Below are 16,629 nucleotides of genomic sequence, written 5' to 3'. Positions count from 1 at the left end.
TCTATTTCAGTGCTGCTTAGCCCTGGCTGTCCATAAGAATCCTTAGGGAACTACTGCTGCCTGGATCCACTCAGTATCTCTGGGGCAAGGGGTCAGGCTTTTGTGCTTTTCAAAGTGCCTTAAGTGTCTCTTCTGGGCAGCCAGTCTAGAGGACCTCTGATTGATGTAACAGTAAATAGCTAAGCAAATCTGTGTTGGTTTAGGAATACTTACATATGCAGTATGTACTTATAAGTATACTTATAAAAGTATAAAGATGTGCAGTGGAACAAAATGAAATCCTAGGAAAGTGATTGTTTCCAGGTATAGGCAGCAGGGTAATGAAATGGGGAGGGATCAGATGCTTCCACTGTAGTTGTAATGTTTCATTTCTTGAGCAGAGTGGTGGGAACCTGGTATCATTTCATACTTTTTGCTTTGGTTGAAATAGTTCATCATAAGAGCATGAATTTCATAGTCAAACCTGGGTTTTTAAGTTCATTTCTGCTACTTACTAGCTGTGTGACCTGGAGCAAGTACTTATCTGTTCAAAAGAAGTTGTTTAGTCATCTGTAAAATGGGGCTCCCAGGGCTGTGTGAGGATTACCTGTGAAGTTCTAACACTCCTTATAGGTTTCTTCGCTGGGAATAGGAGGTGGGGTAACTCCAGGGGAAGGCAGTTGAGCCTTTCCAGATCCCTTTGTGGCCTCTCAGCTAAGGGGTAGAGCAGGGCGTGGGGAGAGTAGGGCACTGCTCTCAGTGGACAATGTGGGAGGGAGGAGCCACACCCCACACTGAGGAAATGCCTAGGGATAGAAGGGTCCCTCTCTAGAGGGAGAGCAGCTGGGGAAAGAGTCCTTCCTCCCACAGCCCCTCTCTCACAGGAACACAGGTCTGGGGGCTGCTCGTGGGCATTTAGATTCTGGTGCATCCAGACAGCCTTTTCCCTTGGAAGATGGGAGGCTGTGGAGGCATCCCCAGGCAGGCAGACTGTCTGTCTGCACAGATGCACATACTCTCTCACACATGCAATACACACCCATATGTGTGTGTGCCAGGCCTGGCTATGGAATGGGGAAAGGAACTCAGACACCATTCTCACTGGACAAGTTTAAAACACAACATGGCTCATTTTTATTTTATCTCAGAAAAAAACATTCCCTTCAGAAGGAAAGGCAGTTAGATAGGGCCTCTAACTGGGCAGCTCTGAGCTACCCAGGCACACCCCATGGTGGGCCAGTCCCCACCTCCTCCCTTAAGCCCACAGTCTGACACCATTCCATTACAACTCCCTGTCCTTGAGCCCAGCTCTGTGGCCTTAAGAAATGGCCCTGGGACTGATGGGGTAAGAAGTGCATGGCAGCTCATGGCAGCCAGTGAGAGCTGCCTGGGACTCCCTGGGCTGACCTCTGAGGCCAGGTTAGCAGCAAGACCAACAACAGACCCAGCAACCAGGGAAGGAAGATGATTAAAAAAAAAAAAAAAAGGGATTTCTTCAGGTTTAACATTTTCTCCTGGAAAAAACAAAAACAAAAACACGCCACCTCTGGGCACAGCAGCTCCTGAACCCTTGGAAAGTCTCGGGAGGGTGGTGTGTATGTGATTAGGGGGGGTCTGTCGGAGCCACCCCCAGCCTTAGGGCTAGCCAGCCTGCTCTGCCACAGCTGCTCTGTGAAGTTAGGGTGGTATTTCTAGATGCTTCGAGTGGGGTACTGGGCCCTGCCCAGCCAAGATGTTCTGATGCCGTGGCCCTGACCTGATGCAGGGCCTCCCAACATGAAATGTCTGCTTCCTCGGACTCCAAACCCTTCCTGCTGGGCCTCATGCTGCTCCAGCCAGGGTACTCTCCTCTCAGTCCAAAGTGGGAACTGGCCACAAGAAGGGTCTCCAGGCACATTCATTCTTCTCCCAACGTGACTGGTTCCATCCACCAAAGAGAAAGATTTCCTTCCTGGAGGAAAGGGCAAACTCAGTGGATCATCAGGACACTCCTGCTCCATCCTGGGCCAGGGGTCCCTCAAGGCCAGGGGACTCTGGGCATGCTCCCTTGAGCTCATGGCTGAGGAGCTCCACATCTGGGAGGGCCATGTCCCCATGGGACTCGTGGGCACTCCCTCCACTCACCAACCCCAGGGCATAGCCATTGGGCCGCCGCTCAGGATGGGGGGCACTGCCATTGGCCCACACCCCAGGAGGATGACCATTGAGGCGAAGGCTGATCTGCTCTCCATCACTGCCATGAGCTGCCAAGGCCCGGGCACTGGTGCCGCCTGCCTTGAAGGGCTCCCGTCGCCTCAGGATATGGCTGCGAATGATCTTGCGGAAGGTCTGGCGGAACTCACGGATGCGGTAGGCATAGATGAAGGGATTCACAACGGAATTGGTGTGGGAGAGGATGATGGTCAGGTACATGAGCCAGAGCGGGGCATGGTTACACTCTGGGCAGAAGAAGGTAAAGCAGTTGATGATGTGCAGGGGAAGCCAGCAGAGGGCAAAGAGCCCCACAATGATGGCCAGCGACTTGGCAGCATGGACCTCCTTCTGCAGCGTGGACCGAGTCCGCTCCCCCGGCAGAGGCTGGCTCTCCATCTGCTTCAGCTGTCGCCGAGCAGCCAGGAAGATCCGCAAGTAGACACCCAGCATGAGCAGCAGGGGCACCAGGACACAAGCAAAGAAGTTGTAGTACACCATGTAGTTCATGGGAACCACATCCTCGAAGAGACAGGCTACCTGGCCCTCCCCACAGCCCTGTGAGTGGTTTTTGCCCTCCTTCGGCTGGCTGCAGTTGTTCCAGCCCAACATGGGAGTCAAGCCAATGGCAAATGACAGCACCCAGCAGACTGCAATGATGCCTTTGGCCCTTGTGCCAGTCACCAAGCCATTGTACCTGGGGAAAGGAGACCAGCATCAGATGTCTGAGAAACCAAGACAAGGAGAGGCTAAGAGTCAGAAACCCAGAGAGGCACCTGGGCCTGATCTGCTGATTGTAAGGTTTTGGACCACTCACTTCCTGCCTCCTAGCCTCACTATCCTCCTCTGTTCAGTGGAGGCCCAAGCCCTTGCCTTTTCCCACAGCAGGAAACAGGAGAGCCGGCCCCCTGGAAAGGAAACCACTGCATAGACATTCAGATGGTTACCAAATAGTATTAAAAGTAGTCCTCAGACTCTGTTCTCTTTGAGGGACTTAATAAGTGAGAGAACTTATCACCTCCACGTTAGTCTTAGTTGATGCTAGAGTAAGCTTTCCTTAAAAGTGGGAATAAGCCAGGAGGGTACACTCATTGGCCGGGGGCAGAACCAGCCACATCAGACTTGTAGGCGATTCATGTCTCTTGTACTCCATGCTCTTCCTTCCCCACTTGACATAGGGTCTCCAGAAAGCCCTCAAGGAGAGGTGGCACAGAGGGGAGGAGGGGGTCGTGGAGGTCCTGGGTCAAATATCCTCTCTGCCTTCCAGATTCACCCACAGCCCTCTGGAGAGACATGAGATTGATATGTCTTAACATTTAAGAGGAAAGAATTGCATGAGGTACTGAGGTCCAAGGAGGAAAAGTAATCTGACTGAAATCACTCAGGACTAAACAGCCAGATGCAGTCCCAGACTCCCAAGTGTGACCTGATCTGCCAGCCAGAAAGCTGGCCCCAAGTCCATAGAAAAGGTGGCATAGATGTTTTTTTTTAGAGTGAGAGAGAGAGAATCTTAAGTCTTTTTTTTTTCTTTTTTTAGAGAGAGAGAGAGAGAGACACACACACACACACACACACACACACACACACACAAGCTGGGGAGAGGGGCAGAAGGGGAGAGAGAATCTTAAGCAGGCTTCACACTCAGTGCGGGGTCATGCCCTGAGCCAAAATCAAGAGTCAGACACTCAACCAACTGAGCCAACCAGATGCTCCGGTGGCATAGATTTTACTTAAAGAATGGGCAATCAAAAAATTATCTCTGACTGAAGAAGGTGACCTCAGTGATCTCTGAGAGATAACCATTTGTTTAATGGTTTTGATTCTGGTAACACCAGACTGCCCTCCCCTCTACCTGGTAAACCCTATCCATCCTTTATGTTCAGGCTAGATACCTTCCCAAAGAAGTTTCCTACCCAAGTGCACCAAATCCCTACTCCATCTGGGCCCCTGAGGTAGGGGGCCCCTTTGGGACAGGGCTTTCCTGCATCCATCACTGTACTGCCAGCACTAAGAAAGCGACACACAGCAGGTGCCAAGGAAAAATGTGCTTTACTTAATTTCCAGAATTGGAAGCATCCACAGAAACTAGTCCATGGGTGGCAAACATGGGCCTACAGGTAACAAATGTGTGAGGCAGGCTGGCAGGGCATTTACTGTCTGTATAAGAGACAGTTGACGCTGCTCAGCCCCTGGCCGCTTATGCACAATGTGCTTCCAGTGCTGCCAGACCTCAGACGGGGCTGAGGAGCTGATTTTCTAGGTGAAATCGCCTGTGGTTTAAATTTTGTCAACAAATTCAAATAAAGGGGGATAAAGTCTTGTGGCCTCTGACCTCTTATCTAATCCAACTGCCTCATTTTATAGATGGAAAAACTGAAGCCTAAGGAGAGGAATGGACTTGCCATGGACATTTCAGGAGCCCAGAGGCAACTCGGGCCAAGGTAAGTCTGTCAGTTCTGAATCTATGTCAGTTTTGAATCCAAAGAATAACTGGACAGGGCCACTCCCAGGAACCCCTCAGCCTCATTTAGCAGGGGCTTGGGTGCTTGCAACAGGAGGAGGGTCATGGACTTGCTCACTTCCACCAAGCCACAGAGAGCCTACATGGCCCTGTTTCCTATTCTGGAGCCTCAAACACAAAGTCTTAGGTTTTTTCTTTTTCTTTCTTTTTCCATTTAATACTTACACAGCACTTGCTGTGTGCCGGGCACTGTTTTTGTACTCTGCTAATTATAATTTATATAATCTTATTGAATAGGAAGCTATTTTAATGTTGGTATTTTTCCTGAGAAAAGGGTATCCCTCCCTGAGTTCCAGTGCTAGTGCATTCCTGTTTTGCCATGTTCTGTCACTCTGCATCTCTGAGCCTCAGTTTCCTCATTTGCAAAATGGAACTAAGAATCCAGGGCCTGTGAGCACAGTCCCATGAGGGCAGAATGTATAATCCGTGGGTGGGAATTACAGGGGGGCGGACTGTGAATTGGGGTAAGAACTTCTCAGCTAAGCTGTTCACACAAGAAATGGGCTGCCTCAGGCAAAGTGAGCTTCCTATCATTTGAGGCAACCAAGCAGGAGCAGATGGTGTAGAGATGGTGTAGAGGACCCTGGAAGCCACCTGCTTTGGGGGTTTTCAAATCGTCCTCTAGCAGCTGACCTTCTTGCCCGCATTCCCAGGCAATCACAGAAGGAGGCTGCTGAGGAAGGGAGGCAGCTTAATATTCACTGAATGAATGAGTTGGTGGGGACACCCAGGCCCAGACCAAAGGCTTCCGGGGACAGTTTGAAAATCCCTGGTCTGTCCAGTTGTCTGCTTTTATGGACAAGGAAACCCATGAGCAGAAGTCTGGCACTGCATTTTAAAAAGAAAGCCCCTTGTGAGGACAGAAACAAACATACATTAATAGCACTTCACTATGCCTGCAAAGAATATCTCTGGGCAGATTCTCAACACTGCCTTCCAGGAAGATAACTGAAGGTAGGGCGGTGGACAAAAGGGACAGTTTTTCACCATATACTCTGTTGTTCTTTTTTAATGTTTTAGTATGTGCAGGTAATAACTTATTAAACACACACACACACACACACACACACACACACACACACAGAAACATCAAACAGATTAGTTTTATTATTCAGAAGAAAAGCCTTTAGGCTGAGCGCTCTGGACCCAGGCCCCTGGGGAACTGGAACAGCATTAGGGCCCAAATAGAACAACAGCCAAGCCATAGCCTGGCCCAGGGGTCAGGCCCATCCCCTTGGGCTATGTCTCTGACTTATGGCAATCACATCTTGACCTCCTGGGGCCCAGACACACTGTCCAGTGGAAGGGGTGCCAGAGGTATCCAGCACAACAACACTCTGCCATTTGGGGGAGCCCAGAGGTGTCACAGGAAGCAGGTGCCAGAGTGCTGCCTGCCACATTTGGAGGTGCCTTTGTATCCCTGCATCTTTCAGCTCACAGGTGCCCCTTCCTGGGGACTTCCCATCACCCATGTTGGAGACTCATTCTATGATCCAAGAATACCACCCACAATTCTAAGTGGGGCTTCATGTGCATTTTCCTTACACTGAGAGAAGGCGGAGCTTTCCTAAGTTGTCTAAAGGAGCCAGTGATCTAAGAACTGAACACCCATTGATGCATGGGTGAAACCCAAACTCCCTTCTGAGCATAGGCAGGCCTGAGCTAGCCTCACACCCTCCCTGCCCTCCTGTTCTTCTGTCTCTGTCACTTCTCCTGTTCCAAGGCCCACATGGTCCTTCCTTCTTTGTGGCCTTTGTCTAGGCTTGGCCTACTCATACCCATCCTGCAAGACCCATCCAGAGTTACCTCCTCCTGGGAGCCCTGATCCTACCCTCTTTACAAGCCAGGGGGTTTTTGTCCCCAGGCAGTGATTCACCACATACAATTCAGGTCTTTGCATCAACTGCTGCCCCACATGTAGTCCGTTTCCCAAGGAGAGCGAGCACTCACCAGGGGTTAATAATGTGAGAGGCAGGAGACAAGGGGCGCAGAAGTCTCCTAGGATATGAAAACCTTTGTCTCTCACTCTGGGCTTTCTGTCTTCCTCCAGGGACACCAAGAGCTCCCATCTCTGCCTTTGGCCAGGCTGCTTCTCACTGGATTCCTGACTAGGCCCTGCCCTAGCTCACCAAAGGTCCCTGTACTTGGGAAGGAGCACAGATTTTTCTGAAACTGAATCCTTTTAACAAAAGAAAGAGAGATGGGGAGAAAGGAAAGGAAGAAGGAAAGAAGGAGAGAGAAATAAATTAATGGTGAGTGATGCAGGCCTAGGGCTAGGCATCCAGGGCAGCAGTCAGAGAATGGACACCTCAGAGTAGCCAAATGGACCTCCGGAGTGGAGCAGGAAACAGCATGCAGAGGCAGCGAGATTCCCAGCTGGCAGGGAATGTGGGGGAGGCAGAAAAGGCAGCCTGAGTCAGGCAGTGGCTCCAGATCTGCCAGGAGCTCTGGGTTCTCATTTGCCTTCACGTCATTCCCTCTTGTACCCATCTTGCTCTCAGGAGCCCCTACCTGGACACCTTTGTGCACCTTGCTGTCCCCAGCCCAGGGCCCTTGAGGAATAGGTAAGTGGAAAGACCCAAGGGAGTCTGGAACTTTGTGAAGGGCCCTGATGTCCCCCAAGTCACGAGAGACTTTTCTTTCTCCTGCTATAGCCTCCCCATGGGTAACACAGGGTCATCACGTCTTCCCTGGCCACAGTGCTAGGCTGTGAAGATCAAAGGAGAAACTGTGCTAACATCCTTGGGCAACTGTGAAGCTCTCTGCCTGAGGTAGGAGATAAGTACCATCATCATCATCCCTAATGGCTCCCAGATCCAAGAGATCCAGGCTGACCCCTCCAAGGCTTTATCAAGCAATGCTCAAACAGCCAAGTCTCGGTGGAACTAGGTCCTGCTCTGAAGATCATAGGTATTGGTGATACAGATGGGGCAGGGCAGGTCCAGGATCCATTCTGAATCTCCAGCAGCTCAAGAATGGGCTGAATCCCCACTTGCTCCATCCCACCAACCTTCCCACCCAGGGGCCTCACCACACCCATCTGCTCACTGGACCCTCACAACACCTTTGTGAGCTCAGAAGGACAGAAAGGCCTATCCCCTTTTATAGATGAGGAAATGGGCCCAGGGAGAGACAGCTGACTTTTTATGGTCACACAGCACGTCCCATCCTCCTACATCAGGAATCATTCTCTTGACTCTTAGCAAAGAGAGAGATAAGAAAAAGAAGCCAAGACCCTTGCAACTGAGCCCTGATCTCTCCTTAGGATGCCGTTGCCCTTTGAATCAGGGAAGGAAGTGAAAGTGAGGTCTCTGCTTCCCCACTGAATGTTCCTACCAGGGCTAGCCCAGGCCCAGCCCATGCTCAGCTTGGCTCCTTAAGTAGACACCAATTCTCTGCCTTCTAGTCCACCTGGGACCCCGTGTTCTGAGCATTCCTCAGGGAGCCTGGACTCTGAACTCTGCTCTGCACTATCAGACTAGTCCTATATTAAGACTGGCTAGAGTCTCCTCTTTGGCAAGAGTCCTAGGCTCTCCTGAGACTAGAGCGTCCTATAGGGCCACGTGGGGCCCTTCACTTGAGCAGCATGATGAGGGTGCCTTCTTCCCCCTTAGAGCCCAGGTGACAGGAGTGGCCACCTACTCCTGGGAGTAGGTCTGGGAGACCAGGGCTGCCCTGTTCCCCAAAGACTGGAGTCACAGTGGGTGACAGGTCACATTTCTTCCTAGGCCTAGTCCCAACTGTGCTACCAACTCATTGTGTGGCCCTGAGGGCTGGCTCCCTTTTCTGAGCCTCATTTTTCCATCTAGAAGATGAGAGGAAATGACCTCTAAGGGCCCCCTTGGTTTGACACTCTAAATTTCCATTTGCTCATTGGGCCTGCTCCTCTTTCCAGCTGGGGTGCACTCTGCCAGCGTGGGGCTGCTGAGGGTTACTCTGGAGGCAGGCACTTCACTTGTTTGGGAGAATTCACTACAGGGCCAGGTACCCTGGTCCTCTGAGACCTCCCTCAGGGTCTGCAGCCACCCAGGCTGTGGAACCCAGCTCCTAGATAGAGGGTCAAGGAGGTGGGGCAGGAGGTTCTCCTGCCCCTCACCACTCCCCCCACCTTGCGGGGAGGAGAGAGGGAGGGACCTACTTCCTAGTTTCATCTGTGGTAGGTGGAGGCCACGTTAAATAAACTCAGCCTCGGGAAAGTCTTCATTTACACAATACATGGCTGAAGTCACTTCACAAAAACCCCTTTCCACTAGCTGAGCACACAGGCTGTCTCTAAGACCATCAGTACTTGCTGACCTGAGGAGCACAGAATTTGCATATAGGTCTAAGTGACTCACTGTGGCATTCAGCCAAGTCACTTCCCCTCTCTGGGTCATTTTCCTAATGTCCACACTGTGTGGCTGGCCCAGAGGAGTTAGGGCAGGCAGGCAGGCGGGTTTCTGGTTCTGAGGGCCTGTGGTTTCCCGTGGTGCCCTGCCCTGCCCCAGCATCATGCTGTGTGAGAAAATGGCCCAGATGCACCACCCAGGCCTGGGCCACACACATCTGCCACAGTCAAAGAGCAGCAGCCTCAACCAAATAGGCTGGGGAAGACTGGGGAGGGCCAGGGTGCCTTGTGCCCACAGGGATCAGCTAGATTGGCATGATTTCTGGCCATGTGCCAAGCCCTGGAAAGCCCCAGACTGAGCCCCATGACCCTGTCCTCAGCTCAACACACAGACATCACAGACTAAATCCTAACCCCAGGTTCACCCTGGCCCTGGCTTGGGGCAGACCAGACCTTGGTACAGGCAGCCTTTTCACAGATGTGAACCTCAGCATGAGGCATGCCAGAGAAGAGAATATGGGCAGCCCACCGCCCACAGCCCCCAGCTCACCGGAGTGGGATGCGGATGGCGATGTAGCGGTCAATGGCGATGGCCAGGAGGCTGAAGATGGAGCTCTGTGTGAGGACCAGGACAAAGCAGGCGAAGAAGAGGCAATTATGGCAGGCAGCACAGAACCCTGTGCTGATGGTGATGGCGAAGGGGATAGCGAGGACTCCCACAGCAATGTCGGCTGCCGCCAGTGACACCACAAAGTAGTTGGTGACGTTCTGTAGGTTGCTGTTCAGCCACACAGCCCAGCACACCAGCACATTGCCCAGGATGGCCAGCACAGCAATTGCCAGCTCCACCATGATGTACACCCAGGAGCCCATGGTGGGCATGGCCGCAGACAGGCAGGGTCAGCAAGGACGCGGGCCAGGCCAGCTCACGGTCCATAGCTGCAGTGCAGCTGGCCCTGCCCAGGCCCCTGAGCCCCTTCTTCACAGGAGCCAAGAGCGTCCCTGCAGGCAAGCGGGGGGGGGGGGCTCCCCAAGGGCTGTTTCAGAGCCAACTCTGAGTCTCCAGAAACCAGACCCTCTTCAGGGGCTCCAGCAGCATCTTGGCTCAGCTCGGCTTCACAGTCCCCGAGGCACCTGCCAAGGGAGAAGCCTTGTGAGGAGCTGGACCATGGGCAGAGAGGGAAAAGCTGAAGATTCCCAGAGGTAGCCCTCAGCCCCAGCTTACCAATGCCCTCCCTGCAGGCCAGGCATTAGCCTGAGAACAGCCCACTGTGCCCTGCCCCTCCCACCCTGGACACAGAGGGCTGGGGGTCAGCCTCAGTCCTTGTTTTTTCTAGGGGAGTCAGGAATCTTTTTAAAGTGAAGTCACTTGTGTTGCCCCCACCCCCACCCCATGCTCAGCTTCTCAAGCCTTTTGTGGCAGCCCTGCCAGTCTCCTGGTTCCCTGAGCTCACTGCCACCCCCATGACCCTTCCAGAAAGGCCCCCTCACCCCCTTGGACTCTCCCAGGTCCACCTACCTTCTCTCTCAGCCAGCTTCAGTCTGCTCCATCCCCCAAGAGCTCTTCCTGGGAACTACCAGCACCTGCCTAAGCTGCTAGGTTAAGGAGCAGGCCTAGAGTTCCAATCTGGAAGGACCTGGGTGGTCCATCTTGTCCTGTCTTCCACTGCTGGCAGCTAAGCCCCCCTGCCCTTGCTGGTGATGCTGCACAGTGTGGAGGAGCAGTCACCAAGGGAGCCCGCTCCTCAGCAGCCCCTGCCAGCTGACTGCACATCTGGGCAAGGGAACCGCCTCACCTCCCCCCCCCTCCCTCCTCCCACGCCCGCTCCCCAACCTGCTCCTCTGCCTGGCTGATGCCAGGACAGACTGAATTCAGTTTGGTGCTGTGCAGAAGGCAGGGTGCTCAGCCAGGACTTCCTGGGGAACTGCAGGCAAGGATGTTTTTTTCTTTTCTAGGCCTCAGTTTCCTCATTGATACAGTGAGGAGATTGGACCCCAGATAGCCTCTGGGGGTCATTTCAGCTCTCACTCATGATTCTATGAGAAGGAAATAAACAGATCTTAAAGGGCTCCCCCAGAGTGAAAATGTCATAGAAATGTAAGGAATTGCTGACCCTCCTGAGAAGCACAAGCAGAAGTAGAGGTCTTGGTTTCCCCCAGCCCAAACCCCTAGTGTTCACGCTTGAGCTTGTGAAATGGTCTCCATATCCCCTACCAGCCTAGGGGCCCCTCCCCACAGCCTCTGCCCCCACCTTAGCATGCTCACATGTGCTGCCCAGTGGTGTCCCCTCATGCCAAATCAACCTACTCCTCCCGTCCTGGGCCTTCACGGGGCCCTAGGTGCACATGGGTGGCAACTGCTGCCTGCATGGAGACAAGAGGCCCAAAGCTGCCCTTCAGCTTCCCACACTTGGGCTCAGGAAACTGCATCCTCCCTCACTCCTCCAGGACACAAGGGATAGAGCAGGGCTGGTGATCTTGGGAGAAGGTCACTCGTGGTCCCGGGCCATGTTCAAGGGGCCAGGCTGCAACAGATGAACACCAAGTTTCCTTCTGACTCCTGTGTGCTTCAGGCGGCTGGAACTGTATCCAAGGGGTATTCCCTATGCCCACTAGGAGGCTCCAATGGAGCACGCAACACCAGGAAGCAGGACAGAGAAGAGGAGGCAAAGTGCTTGAAAAATGGGGGGGTTCTTGCAGCCAGCCCAATGGCTTCTCTCAGGCCTGGCAGGGGCCCACCACCAAGAGACCATGAATGAATCTCAGGGCCCTGCTATACACAGGGTACTTGCCAGCCAGCTGCTCATAAAGCATGTCACTGGCAGAGGAGGATCAGACCAAGTCTCCTGGTGCTATCCCTGGCCACAGAGTGTCCCTTGGTGCTCCTGGCCTATAGCCTAAGACAGCATTCACCAGGGACCCCCCTACCCCGCCCCCAGCTGCAGAAGCCATGTGTCTAGGGTCTTGTTTTTATTCTCCAGAAGGGAAGTGACAGGCCCCGAACTACTTCCCTCCTAGGGGCCTCCCAGGCCCAGCACTAGCAGCAGGCTACTGTCCAGGCCAAGGGAGCCTTAGGGAACCCTACCTCCTCCTACCAGTGAGCCGCCTGCTCTCCTAGCTGCCTAACCATCACCTGCCACCCTTCTTATCCAGACTTCAACTTCTCCAGGGGAATTTGCATTCAGAGGCACCACAGCCTCTGCCAATCAGACCAACCCAGCTAGAAGCATGACTTGGCCCCAGACCACTGTCCAGATTCAGAGGGCACCTGGCCTGGGGGGAGATGAGGTGGGATCACCAACAATCCACCTAACCCAAATACGTATCACATTTCTGTGGAGCCAGGCTGTCCTGCCCCAATGCCCTGAGCCCTACTGATGGGGTCACACCACCAGCACCCGTCCTGGATGCCAGGCTGCCTCCATGAGCCAGGCTGCCTGGAGTGGAAGGACCTTCAAGGGGCCTAACCCAGCCCTCTGTTAGGTGAGGCTCTCTTGGCAGCCCTGGGTACCTGCCTACATATGCCCAGTCCTCAGGGTCTCCCTACCACCACCCTCTGTGCCATGGGCCCTCATGTTGAACAGCACCTGGGACCAACACTCTTCCTGACTAAACTGAAGCTACCTTTCTACTGCCCACCATGCCTGGGGCACCTTCCCAATCTCACTGGATGCAATGGATCTTAGTGGTCACCGATCCTCCTACCCACATCAGTCTTGCAAGGGGCTAAAGGTACACCTAATGCCCCTGAGTCCTAAAAGGCTGCCTCCTTGCACATCTAGTTGCCCATCTGCCCTTCCTACAGCATTTCTGCAGGCTCTTCTAGCTGCTGCCAGCACATCCTGGGGTGAGACTGGCCTGGCCCCACAGGAAACCTGGGCATCTGTCAAACCAGAGTGCTGGCCCCAAGCAGCTTAGCTGCTGCTCTCAACTCTCACTGCCCTCATCAGTGGAGCTCAAGGCACCAGGGGGCAGACAAGGCAGGGAGAAGGCTGCACAGCCTCCTACTGGAGCTATTTTGTGGGAAGGTTGGGAGCTTCCCAGCCATAGGTGGGCAAATCAGTCTGGGAGGTGGGGGCATCCTAACTTGTGGCCTTTGCCAGACGTTCATGGTGTAAATGCTCCCCATATGGCCAATTTCAAGCTACTAACGTATGTATCACTGACAGGAAATGGCAATTAACACAACTTGAGAGGCCCTATGCCACTAGGTTCCAGCCGCCACTAAGCCACCACACCCTGCGCTCTCCCTGGATGCCGAGACTCTACGCAGACCTTCTTAGCTTGTGCAGCCTGCTTGGGAGCTCATGATGTGAGGGCACAGGGACATTGCGGTCATCTGTGTTCTCACTGGCCCCATGAGCCCCATTTTACAGATGAGGAAGCTAAGTCCCAAAGAGATTAACAACCTCTCCCAGTCTTACAGATACCAAGAGCATAAAAGGGTGAAATAGAGCGGAGGGAAATGCCCATAATAAACACAGAAGCAGGAAGATTTCTTGGGGCCTGCTGGCCCCTCTCTGCTTCCCTCCCTTCTGAGGCCTCCTAGAGTGACAGGAAGGTTGGAGGCCCAAGGGGAGGGGGCCAGGGGCGGAGCCAGGATCTGACAATTTCCTATCCCTCTCTGCTGACTCTAATTAATTCTTGAGTCATCTGTTGCTAGCCAGGAGGGGAAATTAAATGTTAATAATGTAATATTTCCCTGTGATTATCCTTCTTTGGGGACAGGGCAGAGGGCAGAAGCTGTCCCATATAAACTAGAGACACATGTTGGGGAATGTGCATGATAAGCCTTGAAAGGACAGCTCCCAGGATTCCCAGGAGTCAGACTCAAAACTGCTGCTTCTTCTGGCCTTCCTTCTTATCCCCACCAACCTGGCCATTTTAATTAAAACTCCATTTAATCAAAACCCACATATTTCCTGGCCCACTTCTGGCTCCTTGTAAGTCAGACTAGTGAGGCTTTCTGTACACATGCCCAGATGGTGGCTGTACACCCCAGAGCCTGCCTTCCAGGCAGGACCCTGCATCTCTGCTCCTGGGTGCTGCTAAGGGCAATAAACTAAGCCAAGTGTAGGGACTCAGACCTGGCATAACCATGCTTGGCCCATTCCTGGGCTCCAGAATCCTAACCTGTGTCTCTTCCACTACTTCCTCATAGCAAATGTTATACAAATGCCTACCCTGTGCCATGCAGCATCCCAACTGCTGGATCACAGGGAGCTCTGTGCCACGTGCTACTGAGCCTGGCCTTAGCAAGGTCCTGAGCCTACAGCAGGGAACCTGGAAGGAGGAACTGTCCCAGGAGAGTGTGCTGAGAGCCAGCTGCTGCCTTAGTGTGCAGGTCACTCCCTGTCTCCAGGGCCTCCATTCCCACTTAAGATGACCCTGTAAGCCACAATTTCAAAGCACAGGAGAAAAGCTCAAGCTAAGAAAGATAAAGCAGCAGCACCCTGAATATGGAGTTTCATTCATTCTGGAAGAGATGAAGGTCATAATCTAATAATGTTTTTCAAAGACATTTAGGGTCTTCAAAGAGATGAAAAAAGGAATAGCACCCATAAACAAGAAGGAGAACTTATGGCTTGACTGGCAAAAGCGAAACAAGAACAGGTGAATGAATATGAGCAAGAAAGAATATAAGGTCCCCAAAATGAAAACTCAAGGGAATGAGAAAGAGAACACCATCAACACGATGCACTTCAAGCATGTACACAATTGAAGAGACAACTGGGGATCTGAGGAATGATCAGCCCTGAGGTATTATCACAGGAACTTCACAAAGACACGAAGCCCAGCAGGAGATACTGTTGAGAGACACAGAAGGTAAACTGAGAAAGAAGTATGGACATCTGTCTAATGGGAGCTCAGTGAGCGTGCAGAGAGCAACAAGGAAAGAAGAAATAGCTAGACAGGCAGCTTAGCTCCTGCTGCCAACCACACGCCCTCTGCTAGCTCTGTCATGACTGGTGTTCGGAGTGGCCCAAGCCTGGGCACAAGCCTCCCAGAACCCCAGGGCCCTGGGACCTACCAAGCCCCATCAACTGGAGTGGGACCAGTGTCTTCCGGTGCTGCCTGGAGGAAAGCCGTGGAGCACCGGTGCCTCTTGCCTCCCCACTTCCCTCCCTGCAGGATAACTTCAGGAACATGATGCAGGCTCGGCCCAAAGTATCAGGCAGGCATCCAGTGGTACCCCCTCTCCCACAGGCCCTCCATGTGGCTGCTGTTCTCAGCTCTGGGAGGGCAGGATGTGTGCAGGAACCAGCCGGGTGGAGAGCCAGTTCCCTGCACTGAGTCTAGTCCCCCTAGAGCAGCCTCCACAGCACCAGCCCCTGGGGCCACAGGGCCTTGCCACAGCTCCTTTCTCCCCACAGGGGGCCCAGAGTTCGTCTGCCATCCCCGAATGTCCAGGCCAGGTACTGGAGAGACTGCATCTTCCCAGCCTGAGGTGGCCATTCACCCTCTCACTGGCTGCTGCATCTGATGGCCTCCCTCCAAGAGGTCACCCCACACACAAGGTGCTGGGTGCCCACTCTGTGGTGGAAGGAGCTCAGGTGGGATCCCACTCCTGCTCCATCCCACATTCCTTGAGATCCTGAGCAAAGTCTTCCCTTCTGTACCGATGCTCCTATGAGACAGCACCCTGGGAAGTGCATAGCACCCACACCTCCCTGAAAAGAACCCTCTAATGGTAGGATGACAGGCACTATGATGCCAGAAAGAGATGTGGGGTGGGGGTGAGGGGAGGCGGGGAGGTTCCTAGATGGCCCTAGTGGGCCTGGGGTGGGGCCCTGGGAGAAGGCTGGCCTGTTGGAGGGCAGGAGCTGCCCAGAAAGTGGAGGATGGGAGGGAGGCAGACCCACTTCTGGGGTCCCTGGGATGAAGGCATGATGATGCAGCCCTGGAGGCTGAAGGGAGAGGGTAAACCAACTGCAGCATGGCCTGTGGGCTGGCCCAGATGCCACACGGCTCTGCCACTGCTCCTCGTTCCATGAGGCGCCCCCCACCCCCACAATTTGCAAAGTCCACCGAGGAGCCAGAGGTGAATGCCCCTGTGATGGATGGGCAGACAGAGACCACCAGCCCAGATACTAGGAGAGGCACCAGAGTGGTGCTGCCTGCCTCTCCCTGGTGCATTAAGGCAGCCTTTCCTCCCAAGTGATAGCTGGGCTGGTGGGTGTAGCAGCAGCAGAAGTGGGAGCGGCACCAGCCCCTGCCCAGCAACTTCTGAAACAGGACTGTCCTGCAGAAGAGGGCCCAAAGCACTGTGGATGGTTTCCCAGAGGAGGGGCCGATTGGGCTGGACTTGGAGGACAGGGAAGTGAGGGAGCAGGGAGGGAAGAGAGTCCAGGCAAAGACAACAGCCTCTGTGAGGCTCAGGGCCTGAGGGAGTCCTGGAAAGCTGGAGCACCCAGCTCCCATCTGCCCCCGGCTGGAGTGAGAGGCAGCTGGTCTTCCCCTCCACGCAGACCTTCCCATCCCCAGAAGGATCCCATGGACTCCACAATACAGGGGTCCTTTTCATGATTCTATAGGCGGGGGCTGGGGGACCTTTGCCACTAAATGGCCCCTCCCTACCACCTAGAGCTCCCAGGCCTTGGCCAGAAGATGA

General features: G+C 53.6%; 2 protein-coding genes across 2 annotated transcripts in view; both read right to left on the bottom strand.

The window, feature by feature from the left end:
- The window catches only part of UPB1 (beta-ureidopropionase 1), a 92,972-nt gene that overhangs the window by 72,734 nt on the left and 3,609 nt on the right, over window positions 1-16,629 (bottom strand). The gene's annotated exons all lie outside the window — the stretch shown is intronic.
- On the bottom strand, window positions 1,090-10,674 carry ADORA2A (adenosine A2a receptor). The gene is given in 5 exon segments (XM_032595432.1): window positions 1,090-1,930; window positions 2,104-2,866; window positions 9,568-9,893; window positions 9,895-10,151; window positions 10,537-10,674. Coding segments are annotated over 4 exon segments (1,203 nt in total). The 5' UTR covers window positions 9,955-10,151; window positions 10,537-10,674; the 3' UTR covers window positions 1,090-1,876.

This window comes from Lynx canadensis, chromosome D3, assembly GCF_007474595.2.
Source record: "Lynx canadensis isolate LIC74 chromosome D3, mLynCan4.pri.v2, whole genome shotgun sequence".
NCBI classification, from domain to species: Eukaryota; Metazoa; Chordata; class Mammalia; order Carnivora; family Felidae; genus Lynx; species Lynx canadensis.
The sequence above is the reverse complement of the archived record's forward strand: the minus strand, read 5'-3'. Positions and strand labels throughout refer to the sequence as shown.